At 37.9% G+C, this 19,195-nt stretch overlaps 3 protein-coding genes across 3 annotated transcripts; 1 reads left to right on the forward strand and 2 right to left on the reverse strand.

Annotated features, from left to right (window-relative positions):
* Positions 1 to 28: 28 nt before the first annotated feature.
* On the reverse strand, positions 29 to 3,580 carry LOC106930194 (antiviral innate immune response effector IFIT1-like). The gene is made up of 2 exons (XM_088005234.1): positions 3,540 to 3,580; positions 29 to 1,472 (listed from the first exon to the last, which is right to left on the reverse strand). Exons 1-2 carry the CDS (start codon positions 3,578 to 3,580, stop codon positions 152 to 154), a joined length of 1,362 nt encoding a protein of 453 aa, XP_087861360.1. The 3' UTR covers positions 29 to 151.
* reep6 (receptor accessory protein 6) lies at positions 3,568 to 14,075 on the forward strand. The gene is made up of 6 exons (XM_015007601.2): positions 3,568 to 3,893; positions 6,909 to 7,002; positions 8,229 to 8,367; positions 9,308 to 9,476; positions 9,546 to 9,691; positions 13,800 to 14,075. Exons 1-6 carry the CDS (start codon positions 3,761 to 3,763, stop codon positions 13,809 to 13,811), a joined length of 693 nt encoding a protein of 230 aa, XP_014863087.1. The 5' UTR covers positions 3,568 to 3,760; the 3' UTR covers positions 13,812 to 14,075.
* Positions 14,076 to 14,351: 276 nt separating this feature from the next.
* cunh19orf25 (chromosome unknown C19orf25 homolog) lies at positions 14,352 to 16,696 on the reverse strand. Its single transcript, XM_015007581.2, has 3 exons — positions 16,531 to 16,696; positions 15,907 to 16,085; positions 14,352 to 15,324 (listed from the first exon to the last, which is right to left on the reverse strand). Exons 2-3 carry the CDS (start codon positions 16,046 to 16,048, stop codon positions 15,143 to 15,145), a joined length of 324 nt encoding a protein of 107 aa, XP_014863067.1. The 5' UTR covers positions 16,049 to 16,085; positions 16,531 to 16,696; the 3' UTR covers positions 14,352 to 15,142.
* Between the last annotated feature and the right edge of the window lie 2,499 nt (positions 16,697 to 19,195).

Raw genomic sequence — 19,195 nt, forward strand, 5'->3', positions numbered from 1 at the left:
AAAAAGACAGAGGCCAAATTTTAAGCTGTTACATTATAAAATAAAATTTATTTTAAGTCATTTTATACATGTAACACTTTTTGACAACTGACGGTAACATTGTTACTTGACTGTCCTATAAAATGCCAGAATCTTTCACTACTTTGGGTTTTCAGATGGACAAATGAACCAGGAAGTCTTCTATGTCTCTGCTCATCGGCTGCCGTTTCTCTTCGCTCATCCTCTCCAGCCGCCTGATGCTGTCGTCCCGGTAGAAGCTGTGGTGAGGAATCGCTGCTGCCCTCATGTAGAACCGGACAGACTTCTTCCTCTCCTTCTGGCTGTACTGCAGATATTTGGCATAGAAGCTGCAAACCATCTGCTCCTCTTCGGGATCCAAGTCTCTTCTCAGCAGCTCCTCAAACGCGTCTTCGGCTTCAGCTCGGTGGTTTGATTTCACATACATGTTTGCCAAAGATATCTGCATCTTAAGGGAGGACTGAGGGTAGAGAGCGATGGTTTGTTTGTGAAGACTGATTGCTCTGTCCATTAGGCTGCGATCCAGGTGGTTGTTGCTTTGGGAAAAGACTTTCCTTTTGTAGCAGATTGCGGCGCATTTCTTGATGTATCGAGCGTTGGGGTGTCTCTCCAGAGCCTCCTCTGCTAAATCAACAGCTTCGTCCATGGAGACGTGGATCCTGTAGAGCCGTAGCAACGGTTTCACGCCGCTGTAGCTGCTAACCGGCTTTGCTAGCACTCTCCTTGCCAGTTTTTGTGCTTCATCTTGAATCCTTGCTCCTTTCTGAGCTTGGGCTTCCAGGTAGAGAGCAACAAGGTACAAGTTCTCTGGGTCGTGCTGTTTGGCGATCTTCACCTTCTCCAGGATGTCAGAGTCCAGGCTTTGTTTCTTAAAGGCTTTGACCAACGCTAGCACCCGGCTGGTGTGCCACTCCACCATGTCTGGTTGCATCCTGATGGCTTTCTGGAAATAATCTACAGCCAGCAGCTTCTGACTGAACTTCATCAGAGTCCAGGCTTTCTCGGCGCAGATCTCCGGGTGCGGGTCGTCCACAGACGGAGACGGGTACTCCGTCATCAGAGCTCCAACCTTCGATAGATACTCTCCGCTACGCGCCCGCTCCCCTAGCCGGTGGTGCAGCCAGGCCATGTTCCCGTAGTTCACCACCAACCAGGGGCCTTCGTCTGAGACGGTGTTCCTCAGCTGGCGGAAAGCCTCGGCCGCCCTGCAGAGGAAACGCCGCGCGTCTTCCAGGAGGCCCAGCTGATGGTGGATGAAGCCCTGCAGGTTGTAGATGTGGCCCAGCCAGCAGTAGCCCAACTCTGGACCGATGTCCTCCAGCGCGTCCCGGAGACACAGCAGCTTGGACCTGCTGAGGTCCAGATCCCACGTGAAGTGGCACTCCAAGGACTCCAGGTGAGATTCCAGGTGAGATTCCAGGTGAGATTCCAGGTGTGACGGAGTTCGAGAGGCACTGGAAGATCAATGAAAGGTTTAAAACTACAGAAATGGGAAGAACAAAGTAAGAGAAAAGGAAGAAAAAGGAGGATGAGGAGCAGCAGAGGGATTAATGTACAACGGACTACAAGAAAAAAAACCAAGGAAATTTCTGCCAGAAATTTACTCAAAAAAGTGGAAAATACAAAATTTCAAAATAAAAAATTTGCTAGCTATAAAAATCTCAGAAACTTTGACATTACTGTCAGACAAAAAAAAAGAAAAATTCTGAGCTCAAATCTTTAAATTGAGACAAAAAAAATCTGAAATTTGAAGATTAATCTCAGAAATTTTCTGTGAAAAAACAGGAAATTTCTGAGTTTGAAATGTTGAAAATTTGCTAGAAAAAACCCCAAAATCTGAGATTAATCTAGAATTTTCAAGAAAAAAAGTAGAAATTCTCTGAGTTTCTAAAGTCAATATTTAATTTTTGAAACTCAGAAAATCTGAGATCAAAAAATGGTGGAAAAGGTGTCAGAAAATTCCTGAGATTAATCTTACAATCTCTGAACTTTTCGGCAGAAACATGCTCTTTTGGTTGAATAAAAAGGGCCCTGATATGTGGTAGTACAGATGAGTAAAGAGGCGAGGAGAAATCCTTAAGAGATGAGAAAAAACAAAAAGCTGAAAGTGTTTGAGGGGACAGACCTCATCCTGCAGCCGTTGTCCGGATTCTGTGGCTTTCTGGATCTTTCTGTTCTGCTCTTTTAGGCGCGGCACCATAAAAACCAGCAACGCTGAATTTCCTGTAAATAAAGTCTCACTGGACGAGACTTTTCTCTTTTCTCAGGAATCAGAAACTGCAACGCTGATCCACTGATCTGGTGATACAGGAAGCTGCTGTGTTTAATGAAGAATGAAATCTGAACAGTTTTTACCTGGAACGACGTATTGAGTCATTTTGACCTGAAAGGTCAAAGTTCAAGCAGAGCTGTAAATGCTCAGGTCAAAGTCTTCTCTGTGTGTCAGCTCTGAATGACATCACCACAGCTCACACTTTAATGTTTCATAGAAATATGAATCGGAGCAAAAATATGTTATTTTTAGTTCAACAAGAAATGATCCACCATAAAATCTAATTCAACAGAAATTATTTGATTTCCCTGAATAAACGGATCCACTGTGCTCAGATAATTCAAGGTCAAACGATCATATTCAGATCAGTACAGGAAATTATCTAGATAGCTATTTAGCTAGCAGATACCAGGTAGTTTTAGCTAAGTTATCACGACTAACCGTGATAACCTAGCTAAATGCTTACCAAATATTATAAATCTGCTACATGCTAATTAAGCATGTTTTTTATGCTAACGTAACTTTGACATGCTAACTCAGCACCATAACCTTAACATATGCAAAGTAGACATGGTGGCTTTATTCAGTCACAAAAAAGAATGCTAACTATGCTAGATGCTAATTAAGGAAGCTAACTTTACCACAGAGTGACTAGCCAAATTATGCTAGCTCTTCATGCTACATGCTGTCGAGGAGTTTAACTTGCTAACTCATGATATTAATGAAATATTAAGCATGATGAATTTGTTACAAGCAAAAGAAACATGCTGTCAAAACTAAATGCTAATGCAGCAAAATCACTGTGCTAGATGCTATATGATAACTAAGCTATATGCTAGATTACTTAGCATGTGGGAAAGTTATCAACCTTAATATTAAAGAAATAATAAAAATCTACTATAATCTAAAGAGCCAGTTTTACTGTCAGGTAAATGTCATATTTTGAAAAAAGACAACTTTTAGATAAATATCTACAATAGGAAATTATTATTATAGTTATGAAAAATCCACCGTATTTTTCCACTTTTAGAATTTAAAATAAAGAAATATAAATTTTAACAAAAAGAGGAATAATGTCTTTGCATGCATTGGACAGAAAACAGATCTAAAATTACATTAAATTAAATGCAAAACCCGAGTTAGTTATTATCTGGTCCTCTTTCATTTTTAATCATAGCTATTAATTTTTTTCTGTGGAAAGCCCAAAGAGCCACTTGCAGACTTAACCTATCCTGCTGCACAAACTAACCTGAACTGGTAGAAAACACCCAGCAGTTCTGTCACCAGCATGGATTTTTCTTCAGAATTGAAAAGTCTGATTAAAGAAACGGGTCTCTCTTTTGTGTTTGTTTGCCAACACCCATGCGCTCCCCCTCCCTGCAGCAGAGCTTTATCTCTTGATTAAATCAGATTGTTTCTGTCAGAGGATTATCTCTCTGCTTTCGGCCGGCTCCAGGTCACTGAGAAATAATGGGGTTGTGGAACGTCTTCACTTCCATCAAGGACCGAGCAGAAAGGTTTCTCAATGAGAAGAACGTGGTGACGGACGTTCTGGGGAAGCTGGAGGAGAAGACAGGAATCAAGAAGAAGGTCATCGCCCTCGGTAAACCAGAAACGGTTCAGTAATCTGCTCTGTTCAGCTGACGGTTCTGTATTACGGTTCGGTAGACGCAGCAGAACCGGAACCTGAACACGTCGAACCTGTAATGAGCACAGCAGGTTAGACGGTTTGAGATCCAGTGTTTCTGAACCGACTTCAGGAAGATACTCTACAACTCAGACTGCTATTTGGGCTACATGCTAAATAAACATGCTAGGTGGATGCTTATTTTGGTACTGATCCGATACCAAGTATTGCTTATACCAATACTGGTACCAGCACTTTTTATTTATTTTACTAACATTAAACTTCTGATCTCTAGCAGTTTTCTTGTTTTGTGGCAGGATGAAATTTGGAAAGTTTATAAATACTTTAATAACATATCAGCTTTATTTCTGTACATTTTTCCTAGATAAACAAACTGCAAAAAGAAATATATATCATTCAAGAGCAAATCGAAAGGTGGAGCTAAGAAACTGCAACACAAACATTTTTAGCTTCACCTCGTTCAAATGATCCTATTAAGCACCTTTTAATTCCCAATAATTAATCAGTTAAAAATAATAATTACACTGCACTGATGTTAAGTCAAGTAGAAAGATTCAGTTGTTCACATGTTGATGTTCAAAGTGTATCTAGCTGCTAATGATGAAGCACTAAAGGAATGATGTCATTTCATTTTAGGCAATAAAATGTTTCAGTGTCACGTTACAATAAGGCTCCCCTTATAGATAGCTAATGAATAGTTAATAAATGTTATTAAGTCATCTATAAACACTTTATAAAACATTACTGTTTATTATGCATTAAGTAACGGCGAGAAGGAGACTGTATGATAAAAAAATACAATTGCTTATTGTGATTTCAATGTATCTGAAATGTTTAGTATAATAACGCTAGATTAAAAATATAGATCTGGCTCATTATTTCACAAGAAACCAGTAGATTTAATCTCCTTCTCAGCTTTAATTAATGCAAAATAAATTATTAATGATTTAGAAAGTGTTTAGAGCTTAATAACATAGCTATGAAGTATTTATTAGCTATCTACAAGGGGAACCTTATTGTGAAGTTTTCTCAATGTTTATTTTAAAAAGAGCTGAATTGTTTATTTGCATATTTTTATGAATTTATGATATTGTGTAAAAACGGCTGAAGTGGTTAATTGAAAAATCGGTTTAATATACCTTTTTAAAAACAAAAATCTGATTAATCGATCACTGAAATAATCGTAATCATCCTAAGTGAAATTAAATGTGAAGCCGTTAGGGCAGTATTTCTGACACTGTGGTCCGCAGGCGCCCCCTGGTGGTCAGCAGGGTACTGCATGTAAAAGACCGTTTATTTGCAGTCAAAGCTCGGCGCTTCAGTTACATTACCAAAGGGTTGTGTTAAAAAAAAAAACATGTCAACAGCTATCATTATTTTTATATAATTAAACACGATTAAATACATTAGATAAATACAATTCACATTTTTCTGTTTATGTGCTTTTAAATTACAAATGGACCTAAAATGTTACTAATGCACAAAACACTTGGTAGTAAATATAATTTTTTCTATGTGTTTGACATCATTGGAAAGCTTAGAATCCAAAGTTTCAGAATCTGTAAATAACTCAAAACGCACTGAGTTCATGACAATAAGAGAGTTAAGAAGCCAATATTTCCACTTGGATTAAGATGTGTTATTGTGGGGTAATTTAAATTTAATTTAGTGTTTGTTAAATGAGTTAAAAGTTTGAGAAACAGTGGACTAAAGAAATATTGTTTCATTCTAGGGATTAAAATGTTTCTTATTTAAAAGTTGAATTATTTATTTGCATCTTTTAATTAATTCTTTTAATTAATTTCTAATGTTTAAAAAAAAAAAAACCGAAAATGTAAACGGCTTTATATTTTCATTACTAAAATAACCGCAGTCCTAATTGAATTAAAAAGCCTTTAAGGCCGTGGAGGGAGACACCAGTTAGCAGCGGGCGGTGACGCGGTGATGACGTCACCGGTGCCTGGCGGCCGCCGCTCCGTTCGCTGACGCTCCGGGCGCTGACGCTGCTCCGGCAGATTATCCCGGCAGCAGAGCAGGACGGCCTCCATGACTGAACAGCAGCGTCAGCTGATCAGAGGTAGGAGGATTAATGCGGCGCCTCCCGCCGGGTGGGACGGAGTTTCTCCAACTGTTTCAGCCTCAGACTCACTTTATATTTAACAAAAAGTCACCTAACATGACATCAACCCGGGATTAAAATACTAATCTCTCACTTAATGTCCTTTGTTTTGTAAATGTGCAGAGTTGGGTAGTACTTACATTTACTCAATTATCAAAATCAAACATGTTTTAACCAGAAATTCACCAGCAGTTTCTGTTAAAGTTTCATAACTTTTTTATTTAAAGAAACTGATGTGGAAAATGTTTATTTTGTCTGATTTTGTTATTTATATGAATTACTGTTATTTTGTTCTTTAAAATACCAAAATTTCCAGTTAATTTTATATTTTGGTTCATCTGAATTTTAAATATTAAAGTTACTCAGGACTTTTTACTAATTTTTTTTTTTACTTGGTACTCTTGAGTTCAAAGTTTACGTCCCGTTAGAAAAATTATCTTTCAAATAGGACACTTGTTTATTTTCGTATTATTGAGTTTGTCATACGACTTTTCGCTCATATTATTCTGATTTTTTTTTCTTATGGTATGACTTTTTGTTGTATCTGATTCTGTACATAAAATTATTCTTGCATTATTTAAACTTTTTTTTTCATATTATTACGACTTTATTCTCCTATTATAGTTTATTCTGTTAATATTACTTTATTGTAGTACTACTACAACTTTCCTTGTACTATGAGAAGTTTATTCTCATAATGAGTTTATTTTCATATTATTACCACTTTATTCTTATTTTGACTTACTGCAGTTCAGCTTGATTCCCTGAAAACTTCCTAATTGTTTTGTAATGTGTCTCCAGATGTCGCTGGCTGTGAATTGTTGTCATATGAACTGAATGTGTCTGTCCAGGCGCCGTCTCGCTGACTGGACTTTACCTGGTTTATGGATATGGAGCTTCGCTGCTCTGCAACCTGATCGGCTTCGTCTATCCAGCTTATTATTCGTGAGTTTTATTCCTCCTGTTTTCTGTTGATGCTCCAACAACATGTGGGAATGAAAGCATGTTTACTTTAAAGTTACATTCAGTGGAAGTGAGTCATATTAGCAGGTTTATGTTTTTAAAACTAAATTTATCTTAGAATATTATATTAAAGGACCTTATGGCAGAGAACTTGAGCCAGGCTAAGAAAAAAAGTTTTATAATGAGAATAAAGTTATAATGTTTAGCAATAAGACAAGCTCAATCATTTTTATTTGCACGATTTTTCGTTTTTCTCTTTTCTCTCTTTCTACCAAAAACTGGATGATAAAAGTTTTCAGTCTGGTGTTTTGGTCTCATCTAGCCCTTATTCTGAAGGACAGTTTTGTTTACAAACTTCATAATTAATTTATTTGTTGCTTCTGCTTATTTATTTTGGATATTTAAAATAATTTTTCAGTTCCAGTGTTAAAGCACAGTAGAAATAATATAAAAGTCGTTTTACAATAAAAATGTATGACAAAAAAGTTGAAATACTCCGAAAAAGTTATAATATGAGAAGCAGAATATGCAGAATAAAATAATATTACCAGAATAAAGCCGTACGATGAAAACTCATAATATGACAACAAAGTCATAGTAGAAGAATAAAGCTGTAATAAAGTCAAAATAAAAAACAAAGCTGAAATAATAAGACAATAAAGTCAAAATAATATGAGAATAAAGTTGTAATATAAAACGTAATATTAGTGATGAGAACAAAGACAAAATAATATAAAGTCAAAGTTGGTGAAACTATTCTCAGATCATTGTGACTTTATTGTTGTAATCTTATGTTATTCTCATATTATTACAACTGTTCTGGTAATATTGCTTTATTCATGTTTATTACAACTTTATTCTCATATTATTTAAACTGTATTGATGTAAAACTTTATTCTCGTATAGGAGGATACAACAGAAATAAACTTCAGTTATTCCTTTGAATGTACCATTATTAATGAGCCCGTGATTAAACGTTTCCTTTGCTCTGATCCCATTTATTCACTGCAGTTGGTTTTTCTAATAAACATCAACTGAACGTTTTTATCCGATAAAATCTGCGTTTTATCGGATAAAATCTGCGGGACTTGATAGAAAACGTCAAACATCATTTTTTGTCAATCAGAAACGGAAGTGGAAAGTTTTCTTCATTTTCTGCCTGTTTCCAGTCTTGTCTCAGTTGGGACTTAAGTTCTGCTTTTCTGCAGAATCAAAGCCATCGAAAGTCCCTGCAAAGAAGACGACACAAAATGGCTGACCTACTGGGTGGTGTATGGCGTCTTCAGCCTGGGCGAGTTCTTCTCCGACATTTTCCTTTACTGGTTCCCGTTTTACTACGCATTTAAGGTGAGGACACACCAGAGTTTTCAAAAAACAAAGTATGTCATGAAATTGACTTGACGCCAGCCCCCAAACCTCCGACAAACAGCTATAATGGCAGAGCTAGAGGAACTCAATGCTATACCAGAAGCATTTCTGAGTTATTTTTGCCTTATCAGCCAACACTGAGGCAGGGAATTTCTCAGTCATACACCAGGATACTGGCAGGAAACAATGGAGAAATCAGCGTTAAAATCCAAGTTTTCCTCAGCCAAAGGAATAATGAGGAGCAGAAAGTCTCATTGGATGTTAGAGTGAACACTGCATCAGGTTAAATAATACCAGCTTGTGAAAATCTGGCTCCAGGAAATGCTTAAAAATCAACATTAGTATTAAAAGTTTCTTGAATGTAAAACCGCAGTTACTGCAGCACAAGTCTTCATGCTGCCACAGAGCATGATTGGTCTTTGATTTGACAGTCAATAAGTGTCGTTTTGACAAAAAACAGGATGTTAACTGCCAGTTTCCTTCGTGCTGACTAACATGGTAGTTGCCATCGATCAGTTTCATTGGACAGGACACGAGGTCGTCTGCAGACCTTGATCCATTTATTCCGTTATTCCAGACTCCATTTGGGTTTTGGAAATGTAATAAATTGTATTCCACTCTCTAAGCGCTCTGGGTAATGGCTGCATGTTCCACATGGACCTTTCTTTCCTATTATTTTCCTTTAAATCTCTCTGACGACAGTGTTAGCAACAACGAACCCCAGCCACGTAGCCAGAGGTTCAGCTCCTCCAGATAAGGGGCGTGTACTTAAATAGCAACCACCGATTGGTCAGTTTCTGACAAACCCACTGGAATGATTGGCCGGTGGCGTCGTGTCAGTTGCATCTTTTTGGGAATAAACGTAAGATTTAACAGTGTGGGAAATGGTTCTGGATGTTTTCCTGGTGTTTGTTTCCAGTGTTTGTTCCTGTTGTGGTGCATGGCTCCGATGTCGTGGAATGGCTCCCAGATCATTTACAACAAAGTGGTTCGGCCCGTCTTCCTCCGCCATGAGGCCACGGTGGACAACATGGTGAGCGACCTGAGCGGGAAGGCCATGAGTGCCGCCGAGAACCTCACCAGAGAAGGTAACCCAGCACCAGTAGAAACCCAGTCGCTACTGTTTCAGGAAGCTAACACTTTTTCTTCTCCTTGAGTTTTATCCACTCTGGTGAAGAGCAAAACCCTGGTGACACCAATGCCGCCGGTCGCCCCGCCTGAACCGAAGAGTTTACCGAGTTCAACCGGAGAAACGTCAAACGCTAAAGTTGCTCCAAGTGAGCCAAGCGAAGAAGAACGAAGGGTAAGAAAATGTGTTTCCTCACTTCCTTCCTCAGATCTAAACAGCTGCTATGGAATGATGCTTCAGTGCAGGACAAGATGTTTAATATGGCGCATTGTAGGGATGCTGTAGATCAGTGGCCCCCAACCCCCGGTCCGTGGACCGGTACCGGTCCGTAGACCAATTGGTACCGGGCCGCGTAAGAAATAATTAAATATTTCCGTTTTATGTATTATTTGAGTCTGGAGGATCTTTTATTTAGAAAATCCTTTAACCGGATTCTCTCAGTTACTTGCGCGCCAACATTTAGCCCACAAGCAGCAAAATGAGTAAGAAACGGATCAGATGTCTTTGGAAAGTTTCTTTGCAAAGGGGAAAAGGCCCAGAGAAGAGACAGGAGGATGGATTTATCCCGGACCGGTAGGTGAGTCCCACATTACAAGCTGCTCTGTGTAACATGCGGTGACCGGCTGCTAATGAGGCAATGAATCTTCAAACTGCTTCGCCACGTAGAGACCAAGCAGGCTGTGGATATAAGCAACACTTCGGGTGTCATTGTCTCCATCACTCCCAGATGGGACTGTCTCGTTGCAGAGAAACAAGCTCAGGGCTCCGTTAGTCATTATCGTGAGTTAAAATTTTCACGAAAGTAAAATGCTCGTTTTTGTGGCGCATCTGTATCTTATTTTGAAGGGATATGTAAACGTTACCATAGCGACCAGAGTCAGAGCGTTTGGGCAGTGGTCGAGAGGAGATGAGTAGAGCTTGTGAGCCTTTAGTCTGGTTAGACGGCAAGATTTAAGAATGTCGGCCGATTCTCCAAACCTCTGTGATCACAGAGCTGATAAAAGAACAACAGGTTCGATCGGTTCGTGTCCAGCCACACAGCAGGAGCAACACGAACCGATTCCAGTCACAAACATCCCGATTCCAGAAGAAAATCCACAAAACCCTAGCGGGAATTTAGAATAACCAAACACGGATGACGATGTAGTTCAATAGTGACAGTTTGTGGAGTCATTTTAAGAGATAAAAGAAACAAAAAGAAAAGGCGGTGGATGAAAGACGACGGGAGCAGCCGCTCTATCTGCTGCACTATGATTTGGAGGTGAATATGTTTTTTCATAATTAACATTTTTAACTGAATAAACATATATAATAACGACCTTTACATATAATAATAAACATTTCCACATATCATCTAATCATATCATCCAGGACTCTCAGTTGCACGATATGTCAGCTGTTTGGGATTCCCCTCTGTTCTGACGTCACCGCGCTTTCTGATTGGCTACCTGTCACATTCAGCAGGTTGTATTCTTCCCAGTCAGGGAAAACCCCACAGGCTGCGATAAAAGGGCCAAGACAACCCAAACTGGGCATATTCAGGCTTCAGCGGGAACACCAACATGCAGAAGCCTTATTCTGACGATTCAACCCCCCGCCCCCCTCCCGGGCTGCAGCACAATTTTCCAAGCCTTATTAACACGGACCAAGTCCGGTCCGTGTTAATAAAAAGGTTGGGGACCACTGCTGTAGATAATTAAAAAACAACTCAGAAATTTTAGGATTAATCTGAGACATTTTCTAGAAAAGACCCGGACATTTCTGAGCTTGAAAAATTTTATATTTGCTAGAAAAACCTCTGAAGTTTTTAGGTTAATCTCAGAGATTTTCTAAAAAGAAATTATTGGAAATTTCTGAGTTCAAAAGTCAAAGATGCTCAACTTTTGACATTTAAAACTGAACAAGTTTTTCCTGAAAAAGTTGAGTTTCAAGAAAAATGTTCAACTTCTCAAACATAGAAATTTTAATTTTTTTTTTTTTTTTTTTTTTTTTTAATTTTAGAGATTAATCTCAAAATTTTAGAGCTTTTTTCTAGCGAATTTCAGAGATTTTTTCCCATTGGGCCTGGTGTGGTGTCGTACATGTTTGTGGTTTGGGTTGGTAGATACGACTTCTGCAGGTTTTGGTACTGACTGTAGAACAGTCCAACCAACCTGTCAGACCATTTATTGCGTGAATCTTCTAATCCCGACGTGTTTGTTGCTGTTCCAGCCTTTTCTTGGGTGACCAGATTGGTAAGTGAGCTGGTTGTTGGTACAGATCCTGTATTGTGATAAAAAAAGAACTGGTTTAATAACGAGTAGCTTTCTTTTCTGTTAATGTCAAACTACACACTTCCTTCCTCCTCCTGAAAACATTTATTTCTCCTCTGTAGATCGTAACTCCAAATCCACCCAACTGGTCCTGTTGCTGTTTTTTATGATGAAATTGTTTAATTGGGCTTAAAATCTTTAAAAAGAAGTGGCTCGCATAATTATCCTTGAGGAATACCTTAAAAAAAAAGAATGTGGTTTGATGAAAATACATAAAAATATAAGCAAAGAGAAACATGACATTGTGATTAATGAGGTCTTATAAACAGGTTTCTACCAAATAATGAATCATCTCCTAATCATCAGTCAGGTGGAAGTTACATTCAACTGCTTTTTCTTAGACCAGATGCGTTTTTAAATTTTTTTATAAAAAAACCCGGATCTTATCCAGTACATTGAAAACTTACAGGTTAGCCAGAGCCAAAGCTAAATGAAACTAGAACATTGTGGCTTAAACTGAGATGAACCTTTTAGAGCCAGAATCTGAACCTAAACATATTTGTGAGTGTGAAAGTTTCTGGTCCTTCCTAAGCAAATAGTTTTTTTTATCACATAAGTGATTCTTATTTTTAATTTGTGTTCATGTGTTTTGCTGTTTGGCTTCACTTCAGGAAGAACTTGGTGTAGACTGAGGGTAAGTTATCGCTCAACCCATTTCAGACACGCACTGCTTTAAATTACAAATAAAAAGTCTACAGAAAGTCTCAGATTAAAGGCTCAATTTGGAGTTTGTACAATTATGGATATTTTTCTTGAACTTTACGTTTTTGCTCATCAAACCTAATGATTGAATTTAAATGGATTTAAATGTAACAAACAGATTTGATTTAACATGAGTAAAAACGAAACCAATCTGGCTGATATGTGAAACTTTCTTATGCTCAAATAATCTGGTGATGCAATAAAATATTAAGATGTGACAATAATAAAATTAAAGTAAATCTGTAAGGGTGTGAATACTTTCTCAACAATGTCTAAACTCTCTTTAATTGATAATTGATCTGACTTTTGAAACAACAAAGAAAGACTTAAAATTTAATTAGTAGTTTGTTTTATTATAATTATAATTATTATAATAATAATAATTATTATTATCCTGGTTTGGTTTCAAATTTGAATCTAATCATCCCAGGGTTAAATTCACAATTAAGTTTTACATCGATTACAAATGGTTTAATAATTCATTAATCAAATGTTGCGCAACAAACATCATCTGTCATAAAAACACATTCAATGGCATAAACCGAAAACAAGGGCAGGCATCATAGGCATTTCATTGATTAGCATTTAAAAATACGTCAAACACACCCTAAAAATAAATAAACGGCAGTTTAGCCGAATTATTAAACTTAAAACATTAACTGAATATCAACTGAAATAAATACTAGTCCTATTTGAAGAAGTTACATAATTTTATAGACAAATGTATTAAAAATAACCACATTCCACTATGGATTTCCGTTCGGCGAACGTGGAAATTATACAATAGACAAAACGGGACCTAAAACCAAATCCTAGCGATAAAATTTACAATCCTCAACAAAGGATCCAAGCAACCTGAATGTCAAGCAACTCAGCTTCATATCAAGTTTTCATCAAGTTTTTGGATGTAAACCGACCGCAGACTGTTCTGTGCTATGCGCAGCTAGCGGTGACTTTAGGAACCACGTACTTTTTAAACAGCGCCCCCTGCAGGTTGGAGGAATGAACAGGTTACACAGATGCTTGGCGAACGTCCGCAGTTCCTTTCCTGGATTATTTGCCATTTTTGAAAAGCCCTGTTCTAAAGTATTTAAAAATTTTACTTTCATGTTAGTAAAATAGAAAAACCTCCTTTAGGTAACGGTAGTTTAGAAAGCAGCAACATGCTTATATTCCTGTTTTCCCTCAAGTAGTAAACATTTGATGTTAGTAGAAACATTTTTAAAAATCCACAAAATAACTAAAAATTTCTTGTTTGTGTTTCACAGTTGTTCAGATAGCAGCAGAGGAAGAGGAAGATGCTCCGCGAGGAAGAGGAGCAGAGATGTTTTTGTTCTGAATGATCCAAACAGAAAGTGCTCCTTATGTCACAGAGACTCGGTTGTAAGGCCATATTTTTGTAGAACGGTGTTGTATTCAATCTGAATTTATGATTTAGAGATCATTTATTGTCTTTAGAAAATCAGACAGACACTGGAAGCTGCTGTCTGATCTATGAGCTAAATGTCAAAACAAGTTCAGGAAAAATAAAAAATAAAATCCTATGACTGGAGGTTCCACTTTATCAACAGTTCAGATTAGAGAACTGAATCTCTAAAAATGAACCAGTTCACTTTGAACTTCTGTTTGTTATTTGCTTCTGGTCCGCAATGTGAACATTTTAAACAGAACACCGGTCCAAAAAGCCCCAGACCTCCATTTCTCTGCAACAGCGCCATCTACTGGTGGGTAGAAGAAGATCAACCCGGTCACATCTGCACTGGTGATTGATAGAAAACATAAATGGTAACTTCTGCCAACACGACACAGAAATACAGAAATATTTCTGGACACGTTTATTGTTCAGGTGCAGCAGGAAAAGATGGCGGACGGGGAAACATTGAACATTTATGAACACAGGAATAATTCAGTTTGATCAGATCAGTCTCTGCAAATGAATACATGTTGAAATGCGAACATTTTGTTCAACTGGAAACCTTAATAATCCACTTTCATAACCAAATGTCAGAGTTGAAAGCTTGTCTTGTTTCCTTTTTCTCAAATTAGAGGAAAAAAAAGTTCAGTTTCACTCTGAGTGAAATAAAATATTAATTTGTGATTAATGCTTTAAATAAATGAGGATGAACATCTACACATGAGAAAAGGTTAGGGTACTTGAATATTATTTATTTTCATCATCTGTTTTTTTATTTTTTTTGCTTTAATATTTATGTTTTTGTAAGGACACCCACAAAAACATCCCAAGAGGTTATCCTTGAAATAAATTAAATAAAAATGAAATAAATGGGCACTGCTTTATGTTTTACATTTATTTACAAAAACATAGAGAATAAAGTTCTGCACAAACATAAAAAACTAATATTGAAAAAACTAATATTTTGATTTTTTTCCTAATTTTTAGATTTACTTTCCACTCTTTCTTTCTGCACATTTTCTCATTTATTTTCGCGGTCAAACTGCTGACTTTAGATCGCAACACTTTTCCATTCAGGGACCATGAAGCGGTATTACAGGTGAGGTCAACGGTCAGCCATCACTGTCTGTCTGGGTTTATAGTAGCAAAGTTCAGTTAAAGAGAAGAAGAAGCGGCATCTCTTTGGGATGTGGTGAGTCAGCAGACTTGACCTTTGACCTCCTCCATCGTCCTGTCCAGCTGTTCCCCGGCCGTCTGCAGCGCCTCCCTCTGCTCCTGCAGCTGACCCAGCGCCTCCTCCAGCCGGCCGTTCAGATCCAAATAGCGGCGGCTCTGCTGGAACCGCAGCTCCGCCTCGCTGTCCGCCGGCCGGGACGAAGCTAAACACAGAAGGTCCAAACGTCTGGTCAGCGGGTCGGATCCAAACACACACAGGACTTTTGTTCTGTTAATAAAGTGCATGTTCTAAATATATGTGACATACTTATGAGCATGTCACAATTAAGTATAAATCATTATCACAAGATTTAAAGCAATAGTTAACAGTATAAAAGTTGTAATTATGAGCATTAAAATTGAGCTTTAAAGTCATAATTACAAGATACGCAGTTAGAAATTTTAACTTTCATATCTTAAAGTTATGACTTTTATTCTCAGAATTATTAGTTCAAAACTGTCTTCCCTTTAAATGGCGGATAAATCCAGTTTTATTTTTCTGTAGAGTGAAATATCTTTTATTTATCCTGTCTGATTGGGGAGTTAATGAAGTTGGATTTCTTCAGAAGCAAAAGCAAAACAATCGTGTTGTTGCAGAAATGTTTAAAAAATACTTCTGAATTTGATACATGTCCTCTAATGTCTCTTAAAAGGTCCTGTTTAATTAAAAAAATAAATGTTTTCAGAGGGGAATAATGGTACAGGTGATGGGAATATGAACCAGCTTGTCTCCGGTGTGGACTCACCCTGCTCAGTTTTCTCCAGGATGCTGAAAACCGGGTCATCAGGAGCAGCTTTGTTGATGTCCTCCTGCAGCTGATCCACAGTGGGGAGCTCGGGTCGGCTGGGCAGAACCACCCGTTTCTTAGTTTTAGAGCCAATATTCATTTCCACAAGCAATGCTACACTTTCTCCATCTGAAACACTAAAGGAATAAAGAAGTTAGAAAACAGAGCAGTGCCTCCAGCTCCATATATTGTATTTTTCTCTTGATGCCTGAAAACATTTATTCTGCAGAATAAAGGAGTCTGAACAATTTTGAAAGTGTTAAAGTAATTATTTACATCAAATAGATCCAATATTCTAGATCTTTATAAGTCAGAGTCTGCTAAACAAAAATCTATCCAGGGAAACATAATACCCCTGCAGCAATATATAACCTCTTTAAACCGGTAAAACACGAAATCTATACAAGCTAAAAAGATAAATATTCAGCCGAATGATTTACAACGAAGTAAAATGTATTGTGAAATACTTTGGGTGTCTTTAATTAACGTTACTTTAGGTGACAACAAATTATAGCTTAATTCTGCAAATAATTGATTGAGGTTCTGGTTTTCGTTGTAAATGTTATGTTTTTCAGAGCTTACCGAGGTTTATGTGTCTTGTGAAAACTTTTCGACTCGTTTTGGGTCTGGCTCACTCCGTCAGCGGCGTATTTTTCCCACTTTCATATACAGAAAAACGAGCCGAGTCCGGAGAAAAATACATCAACACAAGTTAGCAACCACGACACCGGAAGCCAAGGCTAAGCAGCCGTGCGTCATGGCGTCACACGCCACGTCAGCGTAACAATGACGACGGTCATCAAGAAGGTGAGGATGTCTGACATGTCAGAAACCCGATTAAAGCACAAGAGAAAAAAAAACAACTACATATTTTTCTATTGAAGAACACCGGTTTACTTAAAAGAATACAGATTTTATCTGTTTGTTTTTGAGCCCGTTGTCTTGATTCACACTCCTTACTGGCTTTTGGCGGGTAATGACCCATTTTGTTTTTGGCCAACCGCCATTAAAATATTCTTGAAGTTCTCTTCTGATTTTTTTCAAATAGATCACTTCCCACCAATAGCTTTGCTTCTTTAAGACATTTCTTTGCACTGATTAGGCATAACATAATGACCATTGACAGGTGTAGTAAAATATCTTGGCAGCTGTTAATAGGTGGGATATTAACATTAGACAATGTGATATCTGACCCAGTCAGATGCTCTGACTGGGTCAGAGCATCTTCAAAACTGTAGCATTTGTAGGGTGATCCTGGTCTTCTCTGGTCAGCATCTTTTGGTACAAGAAAGCCAGTAGTGTCATATTGATACTTTTAAAATAAAGACAATGCAGCAGTTTAAGGAATCACATCACTTTTTATTGGAATGAAGACATTTATAACAACACGCTTCTGTTATTTTTCATGTTTAACATGGCACTGTGATGCTTCTGAGACCCAGTTCAGGTGAAGACCGAGAAATTTAATGCAGCTCAGCCACAAACTGGTCTATGGCCAGGTGTGAACGAGACGGTCAGAAGAACCCAAACAGAGTTGATTCTCCAGCCTTTATTGTCTTCTCAATGCTGGCTGCTTAGCTGCAGCTGGTGAATTTAACTCTGAAGTCTACAGCTACGTGAATTTTGGTTGCTTGGAAATTACTTCAGATTTTGAGGATTTTTCTGTTGGCCTGAAATTAAGCAAGAGCAGAAGCCAGATTTGTGTTCCTAAAATTGCTATGGCAACCAATCTTACTATCGGGAAATTGTTTAAAATATACGCTAAAACAACTGAATATCTTGGGTTTCATGCCTCTACCATCTGCAGAAGATATTTAGTTTATAAACCTGCAAATGAAGGGCAGGCAACAGATTATTCTTATACAGAACTAGACTTGTGTGCACTGTTTTGCCTGTGATATTAGAATAATAATTGTAATGCAGACATTCTTACTTTTTTTTCTACAATTTTGCTTCTAGAAACGCTGACTTTTGACACTGATAAGATAGGATTTAAGAATAACAAAACCTGTAGGTCTTTAAAGGTCTGTTGGGGATAAAAGTAGGAGGTTACATGGCCTTTTTAATTAATGCTACAGAAATACAACATGGTGGTTTTGTTATAACAGCCCCTTAATGTAGATTAACTCCATCGACCTCTTCAAGCACACATGAAAGAGGAAAAGTACAACTACAGAGAATATTCATTGTCTTTATAATCTTCACCACCTATCGCTACTTTTACAGCAACACATTTAAGCAGATATTAACATGTACAGAGTTGCAGAAAAGAACTCCAGTGAAGACCACCAAAAGACCTGCAGCAGGTACAAAGTTAGACCATAACAAAGTCAGCAGCCATTATATGATGTACTTGTAGCTTAAGTGTCCTAAACTGTGGAAGATTTTGTAGGTTTCAGCCTCAGAATACAAATTGGCAGCTAATTGTGATGCAAGTTGATGTGAGTCTGACAACCGCTTTACACAACATCATCAGGACAGTAAAACGCAAATACTTTGTTACATTTTGGCTTTTTGTTGACATAGTGGTTTTGTTATAACAGCCCCTTAATGTAGATTAACTCCATCGACGTCTTCAAGCACACATGAAAGAGGAAAAGTATTAGTTGTAGTTCTAATACAGTGGAATGGTAACAGCGTTTTGGAAAGACAAAAATGCATAGGTCTGACAACGGAAACTTTTTTGAAACAACGCTAATCATGTCCGCATAAACACAAACCGAAAACATTTGGAAACGATTACGTCAGTCACATTATTTTGCGCTTTCACCCAGAATTTTACCCATGCACAACACAAAGAATGTAGGAGAGTGTATTTCACTGTTTCATTAGCCTTAGCAATCTGGTCATGGCAACGTCAAGGCTAGGGAGAGTGTCGGCCAGTGAATCCTTTGCTAGCTGTAACATTAATATGCTAATATTGATGGAAATGTTTTTAGTCTGTGGAATGTGTAATACTGTGGAATGTGAGCCCAAACAGGCAAGTCATTAGTGTTGGTATGCTAACCATAAGCCTATTTATGGCAATGCTTAGCCTTCAGAGTGTGTAGTAAGTGAGTCATTAGCCTAAATATGCTAGTTACTAGCATTGCGGTGCTAACTGAAAGCCTATTTATGGCAATGTCCATCCTAGGGAACGCATAGTCCAATGAGTCATTAGCCTAAATATGCTAGCTCAGAGGTCTCCAACCCTAGTCCTTTGGGAGATTTTGGATGAATCCCTGGTGCAACACAAGGGATTCAAATA

This window comes from Poecilia mexicana, unplaced genomic scaffold (assembly GCF_051168715.1).
Source record: "Poecilia mexicana isolate PSO_F unplaced genomic scaffold, ASM5116871v1 scaffold_4, whole genome shotgun sequence".
In the NCBI taxonomy this organism is placed as follows: Eukaryota; Metazoa; Chordata; class Actinopteri; order Cyprinodontiformes; family Poeciliidae; genus Poecilia; species Poecilia mexicana.